This window comes from Macrobrachium nipponense, chromosome 46, assembly GCF_015104395.2.
Source record: "Macrobrachium nipponense isolate FS-2020 chromosome 46, ASM1510439v2, whole genome shotgun sequence".
Taxonomy (NCBI): Eukaryota; Metazoa; Arthropoda; class Malacostraca; order Decapoda; family Palaemonidae; genus Macrobrachium; species Macrobrachium nipponense.
In genome coordinates this window covers 37,117,594-37,136,854 of record NC_061106.1, presented here as the reverse complement: position 1 = coordinate 37,136,854, position 19,261 = coordinate 37,117,594, and the positions used below count along the sequence as shown (strand labels likewise).

The 19,261-nt window shown below is 37.1% G+C and overlaps 2 protein-coding genes and 1 long non-coding RNA gene across 4 annotated transcripts in view; 2 read left to right on the top strand and 1 right to left on the bottom strand.

Moving 5' to 3' along the window:
- The window catches only part of LOC135214917 (zeta-sarcoglycan-like), a 31,147-nt gene extending 30,293 nt beyond the window's left edge, over positions 1-854 (top strand). Inside the window, exon 9 of the mRNA XM_064249389.1 lies at positions 288-854. Coding sequence (XP_064105459.1) covers positions 288-368 — 81 coding nt within the window. The 3' untranslated portion in view covers positions 369-854. The remainder of the gene's footprint in view (positions 1-287) is intronic.
- A 3,777-nt stretch (positions 855-4,631) lies between these two features.
- LOC135214916 (uncharacterized) overlaps positions 4,632-19,261 on the bottom strand; it is a 286,642-nt gene continuing 272,012 nt past the window's right edge. Inside the window, exons 3-4 of the long non-coding RNA XR_010314518.1 lie at positions 5,081-5,184; positions 4,632-4,804 (exon numbers count right to left, since the gene is read on the bottom strand). This is a non-coding gene — a long non-coding RNA (uncharacterized LOC135214916). The remainder of the gene's footprint in view (positions 4,805-5,080; positions 5,185-19,261) is intronic.
- The window catches only part of LOC135214915 (cGMP-specific 3',5'-cyclic phosphodiesterase-like), a 331,952-nt gene continuing 326,930 nt past the window's right edge, over positions 14,240-19,261 (top strand). For both annotated transcript variants that reach the window (XM_064249388.1, XM_064249387.1), the window contains exon 1: positions 14,240-14,907. The gene's annotated coding sequence lies outside the window, so the exon portion shown is untranslated. The remainder of the gene's footprint in view (positions 14,908-19,261) is intronic.

Below are 19,261 nucleotides of genomic sequence, written 5' to 3'. Positions count from 1 at the left end.
AAAATCTATACACGAACTTACACATTACTCTCCGATTTTTTATATTTTCTATCCAATAAAAAAATCGAGTGGAGAGTTAAATGCTATCTGACATTCAATTATGTAACGCGAATACTTCGTAATTCAAAGCATAGGGACAAATAGTTGCTCTACAAACATAAGCAAAAGAATGGACAATGACGAATCAATACCTGACTGACAGTCAAAACGAAATAAAATTGTTTAAATTCACCAGACAGGCCTACTTATTTATTAATTACATGAATTTTTCCATCTACTCTTAACAGGTATGTGTATGCCCAAGTGGAAAACTGTTCGCAGTTGAGGCTGCTCATGCCTGCGTCCCAGATGATGTTGTATGCCGGTAGAGCCGTGTAAATCTCTTCACGGATGAAAGACCCTGGAAACTTCAAAATTGGAAAGAAGAGCTGAATTCAAATTGTTTTATTCAAGAAGAGATCACTCTCTCTCGCATTTTATCTTGGTAGAGAACACAAACACACATACATACATGAACGCGCATGCATACATAATAAATATATATATATATATACATATATTAAAACAAGAATATCTCTTACAATCCGCGTGAGATAATACTCATTCTTTTTGCACGTAACTGGCAACAAGACTATCCTTTCCCATTATTTTGTTCTCTTTAAAATTATTTCCCATTATTTCTCTTCTTTGAAATGAAAGACGAGAAATGAATGTAAATGGCCTATGTGCAGATTTTAGCTTTAGTTAAGTGCATTCCTATGCTTTTAAAAGGGAAAGACACTTTATATAGTGGCTTGCTAACAAAATTTATACTATTCTTCTATGTAGGGCAAAAATAAAACAGAATAAATTCTTTCTGTTGTGTCATTCATCTTTCATTTTTATTTAAACTGGGGATGAAGGTAAAATGTATGAAACTTGACAGTTGTAACATATCATGCTTTGGTGCAGAACTACCAAACAGTTTTAAAAGTCGTTTACGAAAAACACTGACATGGCCTCTGGAATTAGTAGATAAATAGTCGAGTATACAATCTACGGAATCTACAACCAGTATTTCACCTTCGGGACTATAATGCATTCAACCCATGAGAATAACAAACGAACAGGCATTGACCAACAAATCTATATGTACACCAATGCACTATGGTCTATCTGAATCATGTGAAATTATGACAGATGGACGATGCACAATTAGACCTCCCTAACTTTCTTCATGCATACGTCGGCACGGTCTCTGCTTTATGTTTGATCAAAATTCATCCGACCAAGTTGCAGTTGTTATGACAACACGAACCTGAGAACGAACCGGTGGGGAGATGGAGAGAATATTTGTGATTAATATCCTATGATATACTTAACATGCTAATTAAGAAAGAAGCGAGACGTAAAGTATAACAAATTAAGTTGTCCTAATGATACTTTACTCTACATAGCGATGATTGTCGCATAAGAAGCGTCCAAAAAATATATATCATTAGTAACTGAATCAAAGAAATGGAGTAAGAAAAGAACACGAATTTAAGCGCAAAAAACGTTAAATATACTAAAGCTTGATATATTCTATAATTATCCAAAGTGAGAAAAAAAACACGATTTTTAAGTGAAAAAATGCATGATCCACAAATCGGCGAGTACATTACAAACTTCTACCACCCAGATACAAAAAGTGTTTTTGCGGAAGGTAATAGAAAGAAAACGGGAGCAGGCTTTCAAAGTAAAAAGTCCAGAGGGGCTGAAGGGCTAAAAATAAACTTCGCTTTAGTTAAATTTGTCTTAAACTTGAAAGCGTTAAATCTTAAATAAATTAAATCGAGACCAAGTCCATCGGCACAACACATTTAACTGTCGATATCGAACATGTAAACCTCACTACAATAATAAAACAATCGCTTAAACAAACACCAACGCAAAGAGACCATATGATTACGAAACATTCCTACCATAAGATTACTAAACATTCCTAAACTACATAGACAGTGAGACACTCAGCGATTCTCTGAAGATTTTATTACCTTTACTCTATATGAAAAAAAAAAAAAAAAAAAAAATCACCCGCTGTACTTGGCATACCAAAGTGACATACAGAATATGCCGAAGTGACATACGGAATAGGCATTCTTCGGGTTTAAGCATTATGTTTTGGCGACAATTCAAAGACGAAGTACAGATCTCTGACGCAGCACTGAAACGGCGGCATTTCCTGTCACTCCTTCGACATCTCTAAGTCCGTGGCAGTTAATTAAACCAAATGAACCCTTTGGCAGTCCCTTGTATTTACAAGTTTCCAACAGACAGCTGTGACATTAAGCAACCTTGTCGCAGAAGGGGAGGCCGACTCCCCAGAAGACAGTGACGAGATAAGCCTTAGCGACGATATCCACTCATCAAATTATGACATCTAAAAAATAATAAGTAGTAAGAGGAAAAAAGTGCAAAGTGATCAACTTGATGTCAAAGATCATGGACAAGGAAGACCTTCCATCAGTTTCTTGATACTCGTGCCACAGTAGGTTACGAAATAAATAAATATTAAAAAATAAATAGATAAAGAGATAAAATTACCATCAAGCAAAAATGCAAGCACAATACAGTAATATCTTGTTTAATTGAAATGCTTCTAATACCTACCGACCCTTGAATTCATCATTAAAAGAGTTTAATTTTTCACAACTGTTTTTAAGCCCTCCTTATTCACTATATTTCGTTTATTATTAGAAAAGGCGGCGAGGAAGGCAATTTTAGGATTTTTTATTTATCTTATGAAAGGAAAATTACAACATACATCTGTATTTGACCATAATTCTAAGCAAGCCAAAAGCTGGTGTTCACAAAGACTTTATCAGTTCAATACGTAATCAAAACAATAGCTTCTCTCGTTGTTAAATTATTCGTTCTTTTTATTTTTTCACTGATGTATTTCAAAAACCTTTAACTTAACGCCTCTTAAATATTCTAACACTTACTGTATATAAACGGTAAAAAAATAAGGCTTTAATAAATTTAGCAATAAATAAATTAGGGGATTTAAGTAAAAGCAATTTCACAGCAGTTCATCAGGAATGTCTTCCTTAAGTCCATTACTTCCCCCAACCAAAGGGACCAATTACTATTTCTTCAGAAAACTCAATAAAAGTGTATACGAATACTCATCAAATATCCTCAAATCATCTTTCCTCTCTCGACAGGCAGTATCTCACACTATTGATTCTCTCTTTAATGATACCGAGTTGGCATCATCACTCAAAGTATGACAACTACCTTTGTCTTATCCGTCCCGGAAAACATAATAAATCTCTTCTAATGTTTGCTGTGATGAGGTGATATGTCAAGAAACAGTGTATCTGCTTCCCCTAGAACTTAAAACTTTCAATTTGACATTTATCTTTCATCACTTATGATGATCAATTTTCGCATTTTTCAAGTGTAATATATTACAGCCTTTCATACCCCAGTGCTGTGTAATAATTTAATCTTTATGACTGTGACATGTTGTCACTGCATTGCTTTCTTATCTATTTATCAATTTTGGTACAATGCCAATACTACGGCAATCTGCAGCCCTTTCTAGCCCAGAGCCGAAAAAGCATAGAAGAGAAGAAAGGATAATGGGTGGAGCTTCGCAATCAAGGGAAAACAGAAGCAAGTTGAAGTTTCTCATTCTTGGAAAAAAAGAGAAAGAAACATCCACTGCTACATGAAGCAAATACTTAATCAAACACCCTACTGCTAGCAAGATCTTCAAAGGAGAACAGAACCATATAACCCACGGAAATTTTCTTCTACTATCACCCCAGAGCAGTCTAGGAAATTGAACTTGATAGGTCAGTCATACTCATTTAGACAGTTAATGATTAAAGCATTTTCATGATAGCGGCTAGAAATTTCTGTTGGGATTCCAGGGTTCAGTACTCAATACATTACATGCAAACGTAAACATACGCAATTACTACCTCACCCATTCAGGTAACACAGGCATACACATCCATACGTCTTCATGTGGTACGAGCCAAACTTTGCCTCGGCTCACAGGTGGCTGAAAATGTACGCAGAATGTGGATTCAGACCATCTGATGATAAATCCATTAGGCTTACGCAGTGATTTGTTACCTAGTAAGTAGTTGATTCCATCAAGTTACAGCCAGTTTGGAAAGGGCATTGGGGCAGCAGCATTACCCCTGAATACTTGTTGAAAACAGGAAGGCTAAAGCCTTTCGGAGTAACCCCTCCGAGACGGAAATGCGACACACACACAAATATATATATATATATATATATATATATTATATTATATATATATATATATATATCATATATATATATATATATATATATATATATATATATATATATATATATATGGGTGTGGTGGCCTATTGAGAACCCATATACGTAAATGAAAATATTAGAGGGAAAAATGCAGAATATCTTGATTCTAACTTACCTTAAAAGGATTGATTTGGTTATGTTTACTCTATAATAGGTCGCCAGGAAACTCGGCTAATCAATTTACATTATTTATTTACAAGATGCAGTTGACTGGCCTGGGAAGTAAATGCAGTTTTGTCGCGCACATGGAACTCATCTAATTAATTTACAATTATTTATTTACAAGAGGCAGTTGAATGGCCTGGGAAAAGTAAATGCAGTTTGTCCGCACATGGACCAATCCTATCTCTCACAATATGGGGAAGGTGGCCCTAAACAGATTAAAATCAATGCTGGTTTCCAAAATTACTCATAGTTCTTGCGTTAAGGAAGCACTTGCGAGGGCGGAGACATGGACACGTGACTCGGCACAGATCTGGAATAGTTCCCAGATTAGACAGAATGAAATAGACTTCTTGCACAAAGTTACAGTTATTCAATTTTATCTCGCACACTGGGGGAGGAACTCTCGTGTTTAAATGAAATATTCAATGAAGACTTAAGCTTTAACAGGTCACAGGGGGGAGCACATGCCCCGATGAGGACAAAGGATTTCAATATAGAAGTGATACAAGGGAGATTTGAAAATGAAATTAGCAAGAGTCGTCTTGGAGAAACAGAGCTGGTTGGATTTTGCACTTTCTAGACATACCTTTAATCCTTCAGGCTTGAACATGTGTCGTGATGTATGAGGGGGTCCAACCAGCTGGGACGACAAAGGGCTGACTTCCAGTCACACACAGCCTCCTGCATTGTCTGAAAGATGCGAAAATCACAACCAGCGAATTTGGAAGGAAAAGAGGTCTTATGTTAGGGATCCCTAAAGCTCACATCGAGGCCTAGCTAATCCTGAGACCTGCCTGTCTTACTTTAAGCTCGATCCTTAACGGAAATTCCTTTCTTCCTGCGTTCTCCATCCTAAAATCAGCTGATTAGGAGAAAAAATGGCTGCTCTTTTAGAACTAAGTAAATTAAATAAATGCTGGGTAGACGAGGGGGCCAATAAACGTAATAATAAAATAATAAATATATATATATATATATATATATATATATATATATATATATATATAGGAGATATCGTTTTGAGACATTTCCTAAACAACTGGTCCTGTGATACAGGATGATATAAAGATACCATATATATAGTATACATAAGTATATATTATATCTATATATATATATATATATATATATGTATATATATATATATATGTATGGTATGTAATGTATGTATGTATACCTGTATGTATTTACGTGTGTGTGGTTCTGTTGTTATTATTGTTAAGTCTTTTTTTGCCGCTCACAATGTCCCTTGTAAAATCGAACAGTAAAATGTATGTGAGCTACAATAACAAAAGCCATGAGTGATCAAACAAAAACCAATAAAATATAGCCAGAATCTATTAGAACAAAATATCCAGCTGCAAAACATAAAATAAAAGAGAAAGGAAAAAAAAATTCTGACAAGCTGCGCGAATACAGGCGTCTGAAGGCCATGGAGTGAAATGGCTGCAAGAGCAGTATGTAGTTTACCAGCAGAGGGGAGGGGGGACCGGGATAGGGGGATCCGTCTGGTCGTTGGATCCCCCTGGTGTCATCAGGTGGGACAATGACTAAGGAAGGTCTGGAACGATCAACAGGTTGATGTGGGTAAGGGGGGGTGGGAGGGAGGGGGGTAAAGGGGGAGGTGGAGGGCGAGGGAAGATGAGGTTCAGGTGACATATCGAACAGGTGGGCAATGTGTATATCATCACCTGAACTTGTTGGCTTGCTCCGCTGATGCGGTCGTAGCTGATTCTTGAATGAAGGGAAATAGGTTGCAGCTAAACGTGTTGGGGGTCTTCGCAATGCTGGGCACGAGGGAAACTTTTGACGTTTTGAAAATTTTCTGCTGAAGGAAATTGTATCATACACCTAATCACCTAGCTATAGCGGCTTATTTCTGAAGATATGACTTTCAATATTAAGGTTGAAATCTATACTTTGCTTGGCTTGTCTTAATTATGAAGACAAATAATTCTCCGGCAAAAAAATTTCATATCTTGGGTAAAAACTTCAGAGTTCATTTTCAAACTCTCTTCTCATAAGTAATAAACTTTTAGTATTGACTACATTTATAAATCTTTCCAGTGGCCATTTTCCTAACAGTCCCTCACAGGGAATACCTTTTATCTTGACCATTACAATTCCAAATTTCTGTTCTTCGACACCTTGTAAAGAAAGAACATGGACTCCACATTCCATGTTAATTATCTCAACTACTGTGAAAATTGTGAAAATCTTATAATTTCAAGATTCACCTTCCCTTTTTTCTTTTATCTGGCAGTGTTATTGCTAAGGACCTCTTCCTAAGAAATGTCTAATACATTTCAAATACTATCTGGAAGGATGACAAGTCAGTTGTAAATGATGCCTGCCGCTATATTGGGAGACTCCAGTTTTGCTATTCATTCCAATCCATTGGGGTGAAAATCCAAGTTAAACGAGGACAAATGTCCTGTTGTCATACGCACTGATGGGGCTATGCAGATATCCTTTAGGAAAATCTTTCCCAATATTTCAGCGTGTTCTAATGTTTGTCGCTCTTCATGCGCCCTGTTATTCAGAACTTGCCTTATCAGGCTGCAGCCAAACCTCAGTTGAAAGGGAAACAAAATCCGTATGTGGCTTATACGGACCTAGAAAAACTTGAATTTGTAGGTGGCATTGTTACTGTTCTGCTGTAACAATGAGGCTGAGACAATGTGTGTTATGGCGCTGATGTTGTTTATTATCCTTACGGCTGGGGTGATGTATGAAGTCGCATACAGGACAGTATATGAAGGTGCGAATTTGAGGGAAAAGAAAATGGGCTGATGTTTGAATATAATCCGATACTGATTGTAGACAGTGAGGAGAAGCTGCAAACACCAATGAAAGAATTCACGTGTGTTTCCAACAAGAGAAAGCCGAGATTAAATATGGGCAGGAGAAAGCTATTGGGGTAAGTGGTAACCAAGAAGATAGAGCAATGAATGTTGTGATGGACAATAGGAAACGGTTGATTTGTAATGGTAGGAGAGTGTATGAAGGAATAGTAGGGTGAATTACATTTTATGGGAGTGAAGTGAGGAGGCTGAATACAAATGAAAGAATTAGTTATTGAAACTGTGGATCTGAACTGAATACGTAGACACGTGGCATAGGAAGAACCCAAAGGATGAGAAATGTGCGGATAGTGAGTAGTAGTGGCAAAAAGGACAGTGCAGGTGATATGATAAGGATTGGTTAGCATCGTTTGAGACGGCTCGATCATGTGCACAGAACGGAGGATGATAGGTTGGTGAAGAAAATATGGATATTTCAGAAGTGTTCAGAGAAGGGAGAGGGAGGAGATTAAGATCTAGAATGGACTGATAAATGTGGATGGAGTACAGATAAGGAAGGGTCTGAAAATACAATGGTGGGCGTGATGAACGAATGGTTTCTGGCAGAGCGAGAGAGAGAGAGAGAGAGAGAGAGAGAGAGAGAGAGAGAGAGAGACTTGAGTGTCTATATGTAGCAGGATTCGGCGAATTCAACTGTTACGGACGCAATGTCTTTACTCGGAAAACACGATATCACTTCTTTTCACCACACATTATTACACAATGTCGGTAAAATTCGTCAAGAAAAATCTCGCAAAAGTTGAACGGAAACTTTATATCATGACATGGTCTCTTTTTGACGTCCACATACTCACAAAAGCACTAATTGATCAAGTCCCTTATCTAAAGATCATAAAAACAGTATACACGAAACCTAAATAAAGTCATGGCTATGAAACAGCCAGCTGATTAGCATTAGTGTGAGAAAGGTTATTTTAACTTTTCCATGGCAGGACGTCAGCTGAATTGGCCATGCATTCAATATCCTTTTCCGAACCGAACTCTCGACACCGCTCTGTATTTCATTTCCAAAGCCTCAATACCTCGCTGAATGCAGCCATTGATACCGGGAATTCCTGTCTTTCATTCATCATTCCTGGTTTTACGCTTTTTGGGTACCATCCTCCTTTGCCGGCTGCAAAAAAGTATATAAATAAATAAACAAAAAACCGAACTGTCATTGATTACCCGATCGTTTCATTAACATCGCAAAGTCTACCTATTACAATTGGCACTCACCATTTTTTATGGCTATTCGATCACAGATTACAACAACCAACGTTTCGGAACAACCGATAAAGTTTTACCGGAAAAATAATTAATTAAGGTTCATGAAGCTGTTGAACAGATAAATGTCTTGACAAGAGGTACCCTAGAGCTCACTTCGATGTGTATTGGAAAAAAATTTAAAGTGATACTTTCTATGCTATCTCTCTCGAGAACAAGCTGTCTCATGTTTGTTCTTCTGGTGCTAACATATTTATACGGCTTCCCTTTTACACACGTACGTGTGTGTGTGTATATATATGTGTATGTATGGTATTATATATTATAGTATCATATATATATATATATATCTATATATATTACTGGAGAGAAGAGAAGAGAAGAAGAGAGAGAGCGAGAGAGATAGAGAGGAGGAGAATGCTCATATAAAAACATTTTTACATTTTTGCCTCGTAATAAAATTCCACTGAAAAGGGAAAGGCCGCAAAAAAAAAAAAAAAAAAAAAAAAAAAAAAAAAAAAACACTCACACACTTTTATTACTACAGTTTAGCCTGGATGGCGGGAAAACGCCTGAAGCGCAGGACGAGTTATTGCGCCATAATATCTTCATACTCACAAAAAAATTTACGCATCATTACCAAATAATATTTTCTAGTAAAATAACAGGAAACGGCCCTCCCACGCAAAATGCATTATTGAATTAGGAAACGGACGGACGTTATTACAACGAAAGCTTTGGTAGGAACGTCCCCAGAAAACAATTGTAATTGTAAATTACGTTAACCAATTATAAGCGGTCTTCAAAATGTTAAAAACGTTGTGTCATACAAGCTCGATTTCACCATCACTATGACCTACTTCCTTCGCATAACTCTTTAAGACACCATTTACCAAGAACATAATAATGACAAATAGTGCGCTGCATCAAATAAAACCCGAGCAACTCTTAGAGCATCATATGCAAAGTTCAGCTAACATTATCAAAATTCACCACTACCTTTTTTACTACACGCTCCACAATTACTACGCATGGTGTTATGATCTGAGTATACATACATTAAAAACCATCTCCTGACATGAATACTATAAAAAATTTGCATGTTCTGACCACAACATTCATCGCTCAAGCGTCTCCTTTCGCTCTTCAGATAGCGCACATTACGTATAGCACATAAATTCTTCATTGCAAATGAAGAACGTCGTATACCTTTAGGTTGAACATGAATATGACGGTAAGTACTTAACGCTTTCCCTCTGACCGTTTAAAAGACTCGAACAGGCATCTCGAACTTACTTTCAAATATGCTCAATCTTAGTATTTATTATAGATAATTCATAAGTACACAAACACTGTTTGTATGCCGTCTTTTCTCTTTATGTGTGTATGAACCAAATATGTCAATGGATAGCTTTACAAACTTAAAAAGAAATGTCACTTACCCAGCATCTAAGGTTTATGAATATTATGACAGCCACGAAATACGAAGCATCTAACATAAAATTTCGTTTATAATAAACTGAACTTTCAATAAAATGTGCCATTTTCCAGCAATGAAGAAAAAGTACCCAAGGAAATAATATGCATCCAATACAGAATAATTAATCTATAAAATGGCCAATGAAGCTTTCCATTTTATTTTTATTCCTACACTGGACATTGGAAACACAGCCAGACACTTAGGTCGTAAATTCATTGAAATATACGTAGATCGAGGTGTTTGTTTGGGGACCATGGCACTTCATGGCAGTGGCTCTGTTCCCAAACAAACACCCCAATCAATATATCAGTGAATTTATAATCTATAAAAGCGATATATCGGCAGACACATCCTTAAGCGTGAACATGCAAACAGTTACCGGTGTCAAGTCTTTATTCTTCTTTCTTGAAGAGTTATCAATCCTCTGCCTCCCAAGAAGACTCTGTAATTAATCATTCCAGTATTTTAAAAGATTTTAAGATATTCTTTCCGGATAATCTCAGTCATGCAGACAACCTGCGTCGTTATCATTTTCATCGACGTTAAACCGTCCAAGACAACGCTACTTTCTGGTACACTTCCGTTTTCTAAATCCTTAAAATTTTCCACTGGAGGCTTGCTGGTCGATCATTACCAAAGGGGAAAATTCTACATGCAATGATTTGTCCGGTTTTCTTTCTCAAGTTCCAGCATATAGAGTCAAGACCGAGGTAACTGTAAAAACTTATTTATTTTATTATGCACGCATTTCTATTTACGTATTATACAATATGTAATTCACCTCTCTACTCAAAACGAAAAGCCTAACTCAACACTAGTATTCATTTGCTTACAATACTAATCATCTGTGTGAGACAAGCTCTGTTATACCAAAATAAATTTGCGTCACCTTACAATAAACATTGCAAGCGGTTCGATTCCAGACGGCGAGTGCCAAGAACAGTAGGTACTCAGGCATTTAGTCAGTCTTGGAAAATAGTCAAGACTTAACTAGTAATGAAGTTGAGCATTCAGTATAAGGAAGCTCAAGAAAGAAAAGGCAGCCAGTACATTAAGAACTTTACTGGGATTAGACCTTATTTTGGTTGTTTGTAACAGCGTAAAAGGACATTCAAGAATTCTAACGGACCATAAAACTTTCACCATAGGAGGAGGATTTTTGTCAAGAAAGAAATAATGGGGTAAAATAAGACACATTACTTCTTCACTGGGCTGCTAAAATCAAATAAATTAACGTAAACTGTTATACACAAAAATAAAATTCAACCTTACTTATTATTAAAATATATTATTAAAATATATCAAGTTTAAAATCCATGACATCCAGCTCAGGATCATGAAACCCAGTATTCAAATTCACACTTAGCCAAAATTCACGTTGGATGGCAGGTTGTATATCAAAGTCCAGTGCCTTCTACAACAGCAAAGTTCAGTTGTGCCTTGACATTTTTCTAAAGTTCTCCGAACCAACGGCTTTAGTATAGGCACCAAAAACCCAATAGGGGATCTTCAGGTGTGTGACACATTAACTGACCAAGAAAACTTTTGAAGCTCCAACTAACAATACACGAATTTGTGAGATGCTGCTAAAACGATTAGGTCTACAGTAAATTTAAAGAGAATGAAAAATATTCCTAGTTTAGGCTGCGCTACTTGGCGATCGAGCATAGAAGTCGCGTCTCCATAAAAATCTGAATTTATATTTCCATAAACTGACGTTATAGGTCTCTACTTTCTTCATGATAAAGCCCCACATTTACTTTCCTTTTTACATTTCCCACACTTGGACTGGAAAAGAGCACGAGGTCGTCGGTCCCGTTAGCCTTTACACACAAACAAGAAACAAAGCGAGCATGAGGAGTACCGCTAAAGCGATACATTTCCCCTAACGATCGCCGACCAACAGCTCTCTAAGAGCGTTGCAACTGATGAAAATGTGATGAGGACACCACGATACTTCTTGTAAAAGTAATAAGCAATTTTCTCTATGCAATGCGTTTGCGAAAACAAGGATGTCTTCGATGGCAGCTGTTTTTTTAGTACGACAATAGTAATGGTTCAGGGCCACAAAGCGACTAACATTCATGTCATCTGAATGGGCTTCAATAAGGAAAATGCGAGTAAAATATCATGATGTCTGTAACTATTGGAACATTTCCAAAGTCACACCCACCGACAATTTGTGTACAAACCCTACGGAATTTGGAACCACACCTTCACCATTGTCCACGTCTTGACGGACGGACAGACAAAGACGAACTATCTCCCCTCATGTACATCTATGCATAATGATCCACCTTTCAACCAAGTTTAAATGGAATAATTTCACCCTTGTAGGGTACGCTGCGATGACAAAGTATGATAGACACATTGATGACAGACGACTCTCCTTCCATGTAAGTGCGTCTATAAGCATGATATCCTATATCTGAGCCAAGCTTCACTGAAGTCCCTACACTTGTACAGCATAGGTTGCGATAACAAATTGACAGATAAGACAGGCAGTAAAAGAGATAAACAACCTTCCTATATGCAAGTCTATGCAAAGTGTTCTAACTTTGTACAAAGTTTGATTGAAATCTATCCGTGTAGGAGTTGTAATGACAGACAGAAACACTGACAGAGTCAGAGAGGAATTATCAACGACACAGACAATCTTCTGTTTTGACATAATCAGCGACTATGACTTAAGCAGAGACTTGATTCTTTCTGATCCCAAGGTGCAATACTTGATGAATTTTATGTAAATACAGGAAAGTCTTGCTACATTAACCCATTAAATCATATCAGGTATTTATGCAGACGTGAGCATCTCTTTTTACACCTCCACAGAGTAAATTATACCGTAATAGCTCCTATCATTCCTATACTGTTGTGGACTTTGATCTCGAATAACTTCAAGAACATCAAGAACGAAAGTTCCATAGCACAGTCTATACCATTGCAGTACAACAAACTTTATACTCAAATAGTGGATGATTTGCTCGTAAACTTTGTTCACGCTGATTTATAGTGTACCTGAGAAAGAAAACCCATTGACTGAACAACAAATAACTGGTAAAAAAAAAACAGCAACTGAAGCCAGATCGAAATTTTCCTTACCAGTTATCCGTAGATAATGGAAAAATAACACTAACAAATCTTGTCTAGTTACTATCTAATTATCAGCAAGGAATTACAAATAGACGTACAAAGAGAAGGAAACATCATGTTACAAATGATAACACAGAAAACGTGAACACCGTCTTGCATATTCTCAAATGCAAGCTTGTCCACCTGATTCTTGTCAAGAAGAGTTTTTTTTCCAGAGGGTGTGTGTGTGTGTGTCTAAGTGTTGCAATGCGGTTGCAGTCCCAAGACCAGAGTGGAGGAGCTCTATGGCATCGGGTCTAAAATGAATTCAACAGGTCATACTCTCCAGGACAATCCTACAGGGGCTCTCAAACTGCAGGGGTGTAATTAATCCTGCGTTCGTATCCTCGTCAAATATACTCCCTTGGGTAAATTGTTCGAGGAGAAGGAAGAGGAGGAGGAAGAGGAGGAAGAGGAGGAGCAGGGGGAGGGAGCTAAGCAGGACTCCTCCTCAACCCCCTTCCTCCAAAAACCCCATCTCCAATCCTTTCCTTTCCCCATCTCTTCAGACACCTGATGGGTGATGCGATGACAAGGAATTTCACACGACACCATCAGCTATTCCGACCATTTCGGCTGCTACATCAGTGAACTTCCATTCAAGGAACGCCATCGCATACCTTCCTTTTCAAAAGACGTCGATGCACTGTAAGAGATAAAGCTAAATGCCGTATCATTAAACAAACGAGTGAGTCCCCCCACAGGCGTGTAGCTCGTCGAATCCGTAGGGCGCTGTGTCAGAACTACTGGGGGAGGAGGATGGGGGAGGCATCCAGTGGCGCAGGTCGATACTAGCGGGAGATACGAGAGAGAGAGAGAGAGACGGTAGTAGGGGTCTACAGCAGGAGGGATGCCTCTTAGGAGCACGGGCTGTAGGGGGGAGGAGGGGAATCATACTAGGGAGGAGGCTGAGAGAGAGAGAGAGAGAGAGAGAGAGAGAGAGAGAGAGAGAGGCCAGGAGGGAGGGAGCTAGAGAGTGAGTGAGTGAGAGAGAGAAAGGGAAAGAGAGAAAGACCCCATGCGCCCACACCACTCTCACACACTCTGCCCTCAGTCTGCTGCTTGTACCGCTGCTGAACCCTACAGCCTCGGTGGGCTGTTGTTTTCAGAAAAGAAAAAAAGGAGGAAAGATCAAATAAGACCGCGTCTCACATCATTGTCCACCCCAGCAGTCGTTCCTAGAACTTTCTAAAATTCTATTATGATCCACTAGCCAGTTCTTCCAAAAATAATTTCATAGCACTTGTTAATAATAATAATAAAAAAGAGGGTAGTATATAAAATGTTACAAATCCTATTCATTTTGACTTGAGCAATCCCCTGAAAACCGGGTCCTTCGTAATACACGACTACACAAAGGACCATCCTGTTGCTTAACATCTAATGTGTTGTGTCTACCAAGTGTTTCTCAATTGAGTGTCCACGAGCGTTGTGAGAGCGAGAGAGAGAGAGAGCGAGAGAGAGAACGCGCGCGAGAACGAAAGGGATAAAAAGAGAACTTTTAAGAGCACATTTTATTTCCACAACCTATACAAAAAAAAAAAAATTACTTTTTCCTCTTAGGCATAGCGTGAGTGTACCTCAATTACTCGCTATCACCCGGTGCTTAAGATTACACGCAACCGAATTGTTGGCCTCAGTGCCACTCAAGACCGTCAACTGGGCTACACACGCATAAGGCCAACACTCTCACATCCTCGAATGGTAAAGCTTCAGCTGTTACTGCCATTGGTAAGTAAGACTGTTTGACGTCCTCATTTACACTTGCCAAATGAACACTTTATGAAGAAGTCATGCCATAGGGGCAACACTAAAAACAATATAATCTTAATACTTCGTAATTATTATATAATTATATAATAATATCTAAATATATATATATATATATATCATATATATATAATATATTATAATATATATATATATATATATATATATATAATATATATGCATTTCATAAAGTACATAGTTTGGTCTACCTGTCACCAGAATTAATCAAGGACGGAACCACGTTATTAATTGAATAAATTATTGAAATTCTCCCTGAGTGTCTGAGTGTTAGGTATCAGTTCGAATAATTAATCTCATATACAGAAACGAATTAAATAAATATAAACAGCTTAATGGCATTAAAAATCATAATAATATCTATTATGGGATTCTACTATACTGCTTTCAAATTATTTTTCAATGTCAATTAATTTTTGCATAATTTTTGCATACTATTTTCTGCATTTGGCTCTTTCAACTATTCCTCCAGTTATATGTATCGCCAGTTTTGACAAGATTTTTCTGCACTTTAGCCCTATAAACAACTGGAACGCTTCTCCACTAATGTATGAGCACATGTCATTGACAGTTCACCATTAGTAAAGATGGATAGATATATAGATACAGATTTAGATAAAAACCAACAAACCTGTACGTGAGTTCACTAACACACACGCTACAGCTTAATAAAAACTGTAATAACAATACCAATAACATGAGTGATCATAATAAATAACTCGAGATCGTAATACTAGCTTATCAATTTTATTAAACTATGTTGAAGGCAAACAGAAACCTATTATTCAATATACTGAGGCTACACATGATACCATGTTTCTATACATCAATTCTAGGAAATGAACTTTGTTTTCCAGGTAGATTTTTTTTAGGGGGCTGGGGTGGAGTAACAAAGACTAGAGGCCCAGCTGAACTGCCCACCTTCGGAAGGTCCCCTGTTTCCTGTCACACAAAACGTTTTGGATCACATATTATTATTATTATAATATTAATACTGAAATGTCTCCCAATGATGGTCCTATAGTAAAAAATATAAAACTGAAATACCGCAACCGTCAATTTTACTAACGTGGACGAACATCGGTTTTCAAATAAGCACCTTTGCTTTATACATGATCCTTTAATTGCTTAACACTTCATGTTACGAACTGCAAACTTTCTCTCTCCTTCTTCTCATAGTCTATATGTATGCATGTATGTATGTATGCTTAAAAAATCACAGTAGATGCACGTGACTTCATTAAATAAGAGAATATACCACAGAGAAATGATAGTCAGAAATCCAAGCTCTTTAGTCTTTACTAAAACATTGTCAAGGAACGACAATGTCTTAGTAAAGACGAAAGCGCTCGTATGTATGTATGTATGAATGTGTGTGTATATATATATATATATATATATATATATATATATATATATATATATATATATATATATATATATATATAATGTATAAAATGATAGGGGGCGATGAAGGATGTTAATAAAAAGTCTGGTTAAAAAAGAAAGGCCGGTAAACTATTCAACCCTAAGTAATAACACTTGCCTTAGTAAATATATACATTTGAAAACAAAATCATTCTCTCTCTCTCTCTCTCTCTGTCTCTCTCTCTCTCTCTCTCTCTCTCTCTCATATATATATATATATATATATATATATATATATATATATATATATATATATTAAATATTACATTACCGCCGTCTCTGTGAACAGGAACCGGTAGTGACTTAAGGAGGCCAGGGTCATATCCACATCATAGAACCACAGTATCGTGGATGAACTCTCTTGCACAGCAATTGCTTTATAAACCCATACAGGAGGCTCAACATAAGCGCGTTGAATCCTGACACTGACACACACACACACACACATACACATACACACACACAGTCACCTTCATCTACGTTTTCTCGGAACTCGTACAGATTAAGGGTCTTCGATTTCGGTACCTCTACCCACGGTCTACCACAACATTTTTCCAGATTTTTCTACTTCTTTCTTTCATCTTTCCTTAAAACGTCTCAGAATTATACTATATCTTGATCAAACTTTTCAAAACAGTAACCCATTTTCACACCTTTTTGCCACTTCTTTCGGTACCTACATTTCACAGTTTTTCGATCCTCCTTTGACATATAATAAACATGCAATTGAAACAGTTCCAACCTTTTTTCCGTTTTGTATTCAGCAGCAACACGTGCTTTCAGAAAGGAGAGTTGACCCCACAATTCCTTCATGCATACCAACTTCAGTTTCAGTACTTTCTGCTCTTCCATATCGTTTGCATACATCCTATTACCTTCCTGCGCCTGCCCTGTGATTCTCGCCGTTTCTTACCCTATCAACATCCATTCAATACCTAAAGGATTCAATGATCCACTTTCCTGATTTCCATGCGATACTAAATATAACTTTAATCAGATTTGCTCTCAGCTTTCTCTTCTTTAAGAATTCAATCAGTCTGGGAGATTCTCCTCATTATCCATAATTAACATGACAACACCTACGAACATCAGCCATTCCTGATTCAATATACGACCCATTTTTGCACATATTCAATACACATTGTGTCCTTTGTCTGGCTCTCATTAACTACTTCTATAAATACATAAAACAGCCTTGAACGCAAAATACGCAATAGTTTCAAACAGGTTTTACACCAAACGAGCCAACTTCCCACCTACATACTCTAAGTTTTCATCATGAAATCTGTGCTAGACCCCTAACAAAATAATTTGTCGATAAAATATATACTCAAAATACATGAATATTATATTTTTGTTCAATGGGGTTAAAAAATAGGCGTCAAATATCCATTGAAAAGTAAAATATAAAAACCCAAACTCCATTCTTGAAAGCCTTTTCAGATTGCAAGGTACCCGGAGGCTACTTTGACGCGGATGATCTTAATGGATGGGAGAAGCATCACGATGGACTCGGGACAAATGTAGGATTACTGCTTGTGGCCATGACAGGGAAAAGATAAAAACAAAAATATATCGGTGTAGTGAAGTGCAGAGATATTTGGAAAGATAAGAGTATAAACGAAAAGTTGAATGTGGCGCAATAACATTAAATAATAAAGGCGTAATAAAACTCGTTTCACTGTAAAAACAGAATGGAAAAACTTTGTTGAGAGAACTAAAATTCAGAGCATACATGAAAAAATAGCAAAATAATAATAATAATAATAATATTAATATATAAGACTAACTGGATGGTAAACGATAAAAATCTGCGGTATTTATATGTTATATATGCGTGTGTGCATGCAAAAGAGAGAGTGAAAGAAAGGGTACATACTATGAAGACGAATGGTTACAACCAACAAGGCTGGCTTGTTTCTCGCAAATACAAAAAGGACTTGTCAACCCTTTTTGTATTCGATCTGCTTAACTGTTAGTTGAGAGTTACATTACTTGGAACGCCACCGAAACTCAGATGTTGTTACCAACAATCTCGTGGGAAAGAAACTAACATCACCCATAATATTACACACACTGAATTCGTAGTGACGCTTTAATACTCACCAATACTAAACCACAAATACTAATTAATATCGAATTCACGTTTACCTTGGGAATAACTTGTACCCACTGGAATGATACCATGATACGGGCATCTGCCCTGGCCAGATCTGAACCTATGCATTTTGGGTTTGATACGAGCTGGAGTCAACTTATCCACTATGTTCTACATATCATAGTAGGTAAGTCTGTTGTCTGCTTCAGTCTCTATATCGTCGAAAGGAATAGATTCAAACCCATGCCCTGGCAGATGCACATAAATGTAAACCCCATGGGAGTAAGTTATGAATGTATACACACACCTCTACCTAAATGCACCCAGTGCGCGTTCTCACCTCCAACTGTACCCTTAAAAAAGAAAAAAGAAAATAATTTTACACATGAAAACAGTTATGAAAACGATACTATAAAACTACAGAGTACATACAGAACGACGACGTACTGTAACTGCAATAAAAACCAAAGAACGCCAGCTAACATTAATAGAGGATGAAAGGATTTGTAGAATGAAAGTACTACAACTGAAATGTTTCGATGCAGGCTACAGTATATCCAAAAAGCGTTTTCTATCACAAAGTACAGTCGATTCGTAGAAGTTTAAAAATATGTGTCATCTAAGGGGAATGCAACCGAGTGTACTCTGGCAAAGTTGAAGCAGAAAGTCAAATACCTAAAAGCTCGTACACTAATATATACTGGCACCACGAATTAATGATGTTAAATTCTAATGAAAACTATTCAAGTGGTGTTCTTGTTCTCGTACTCT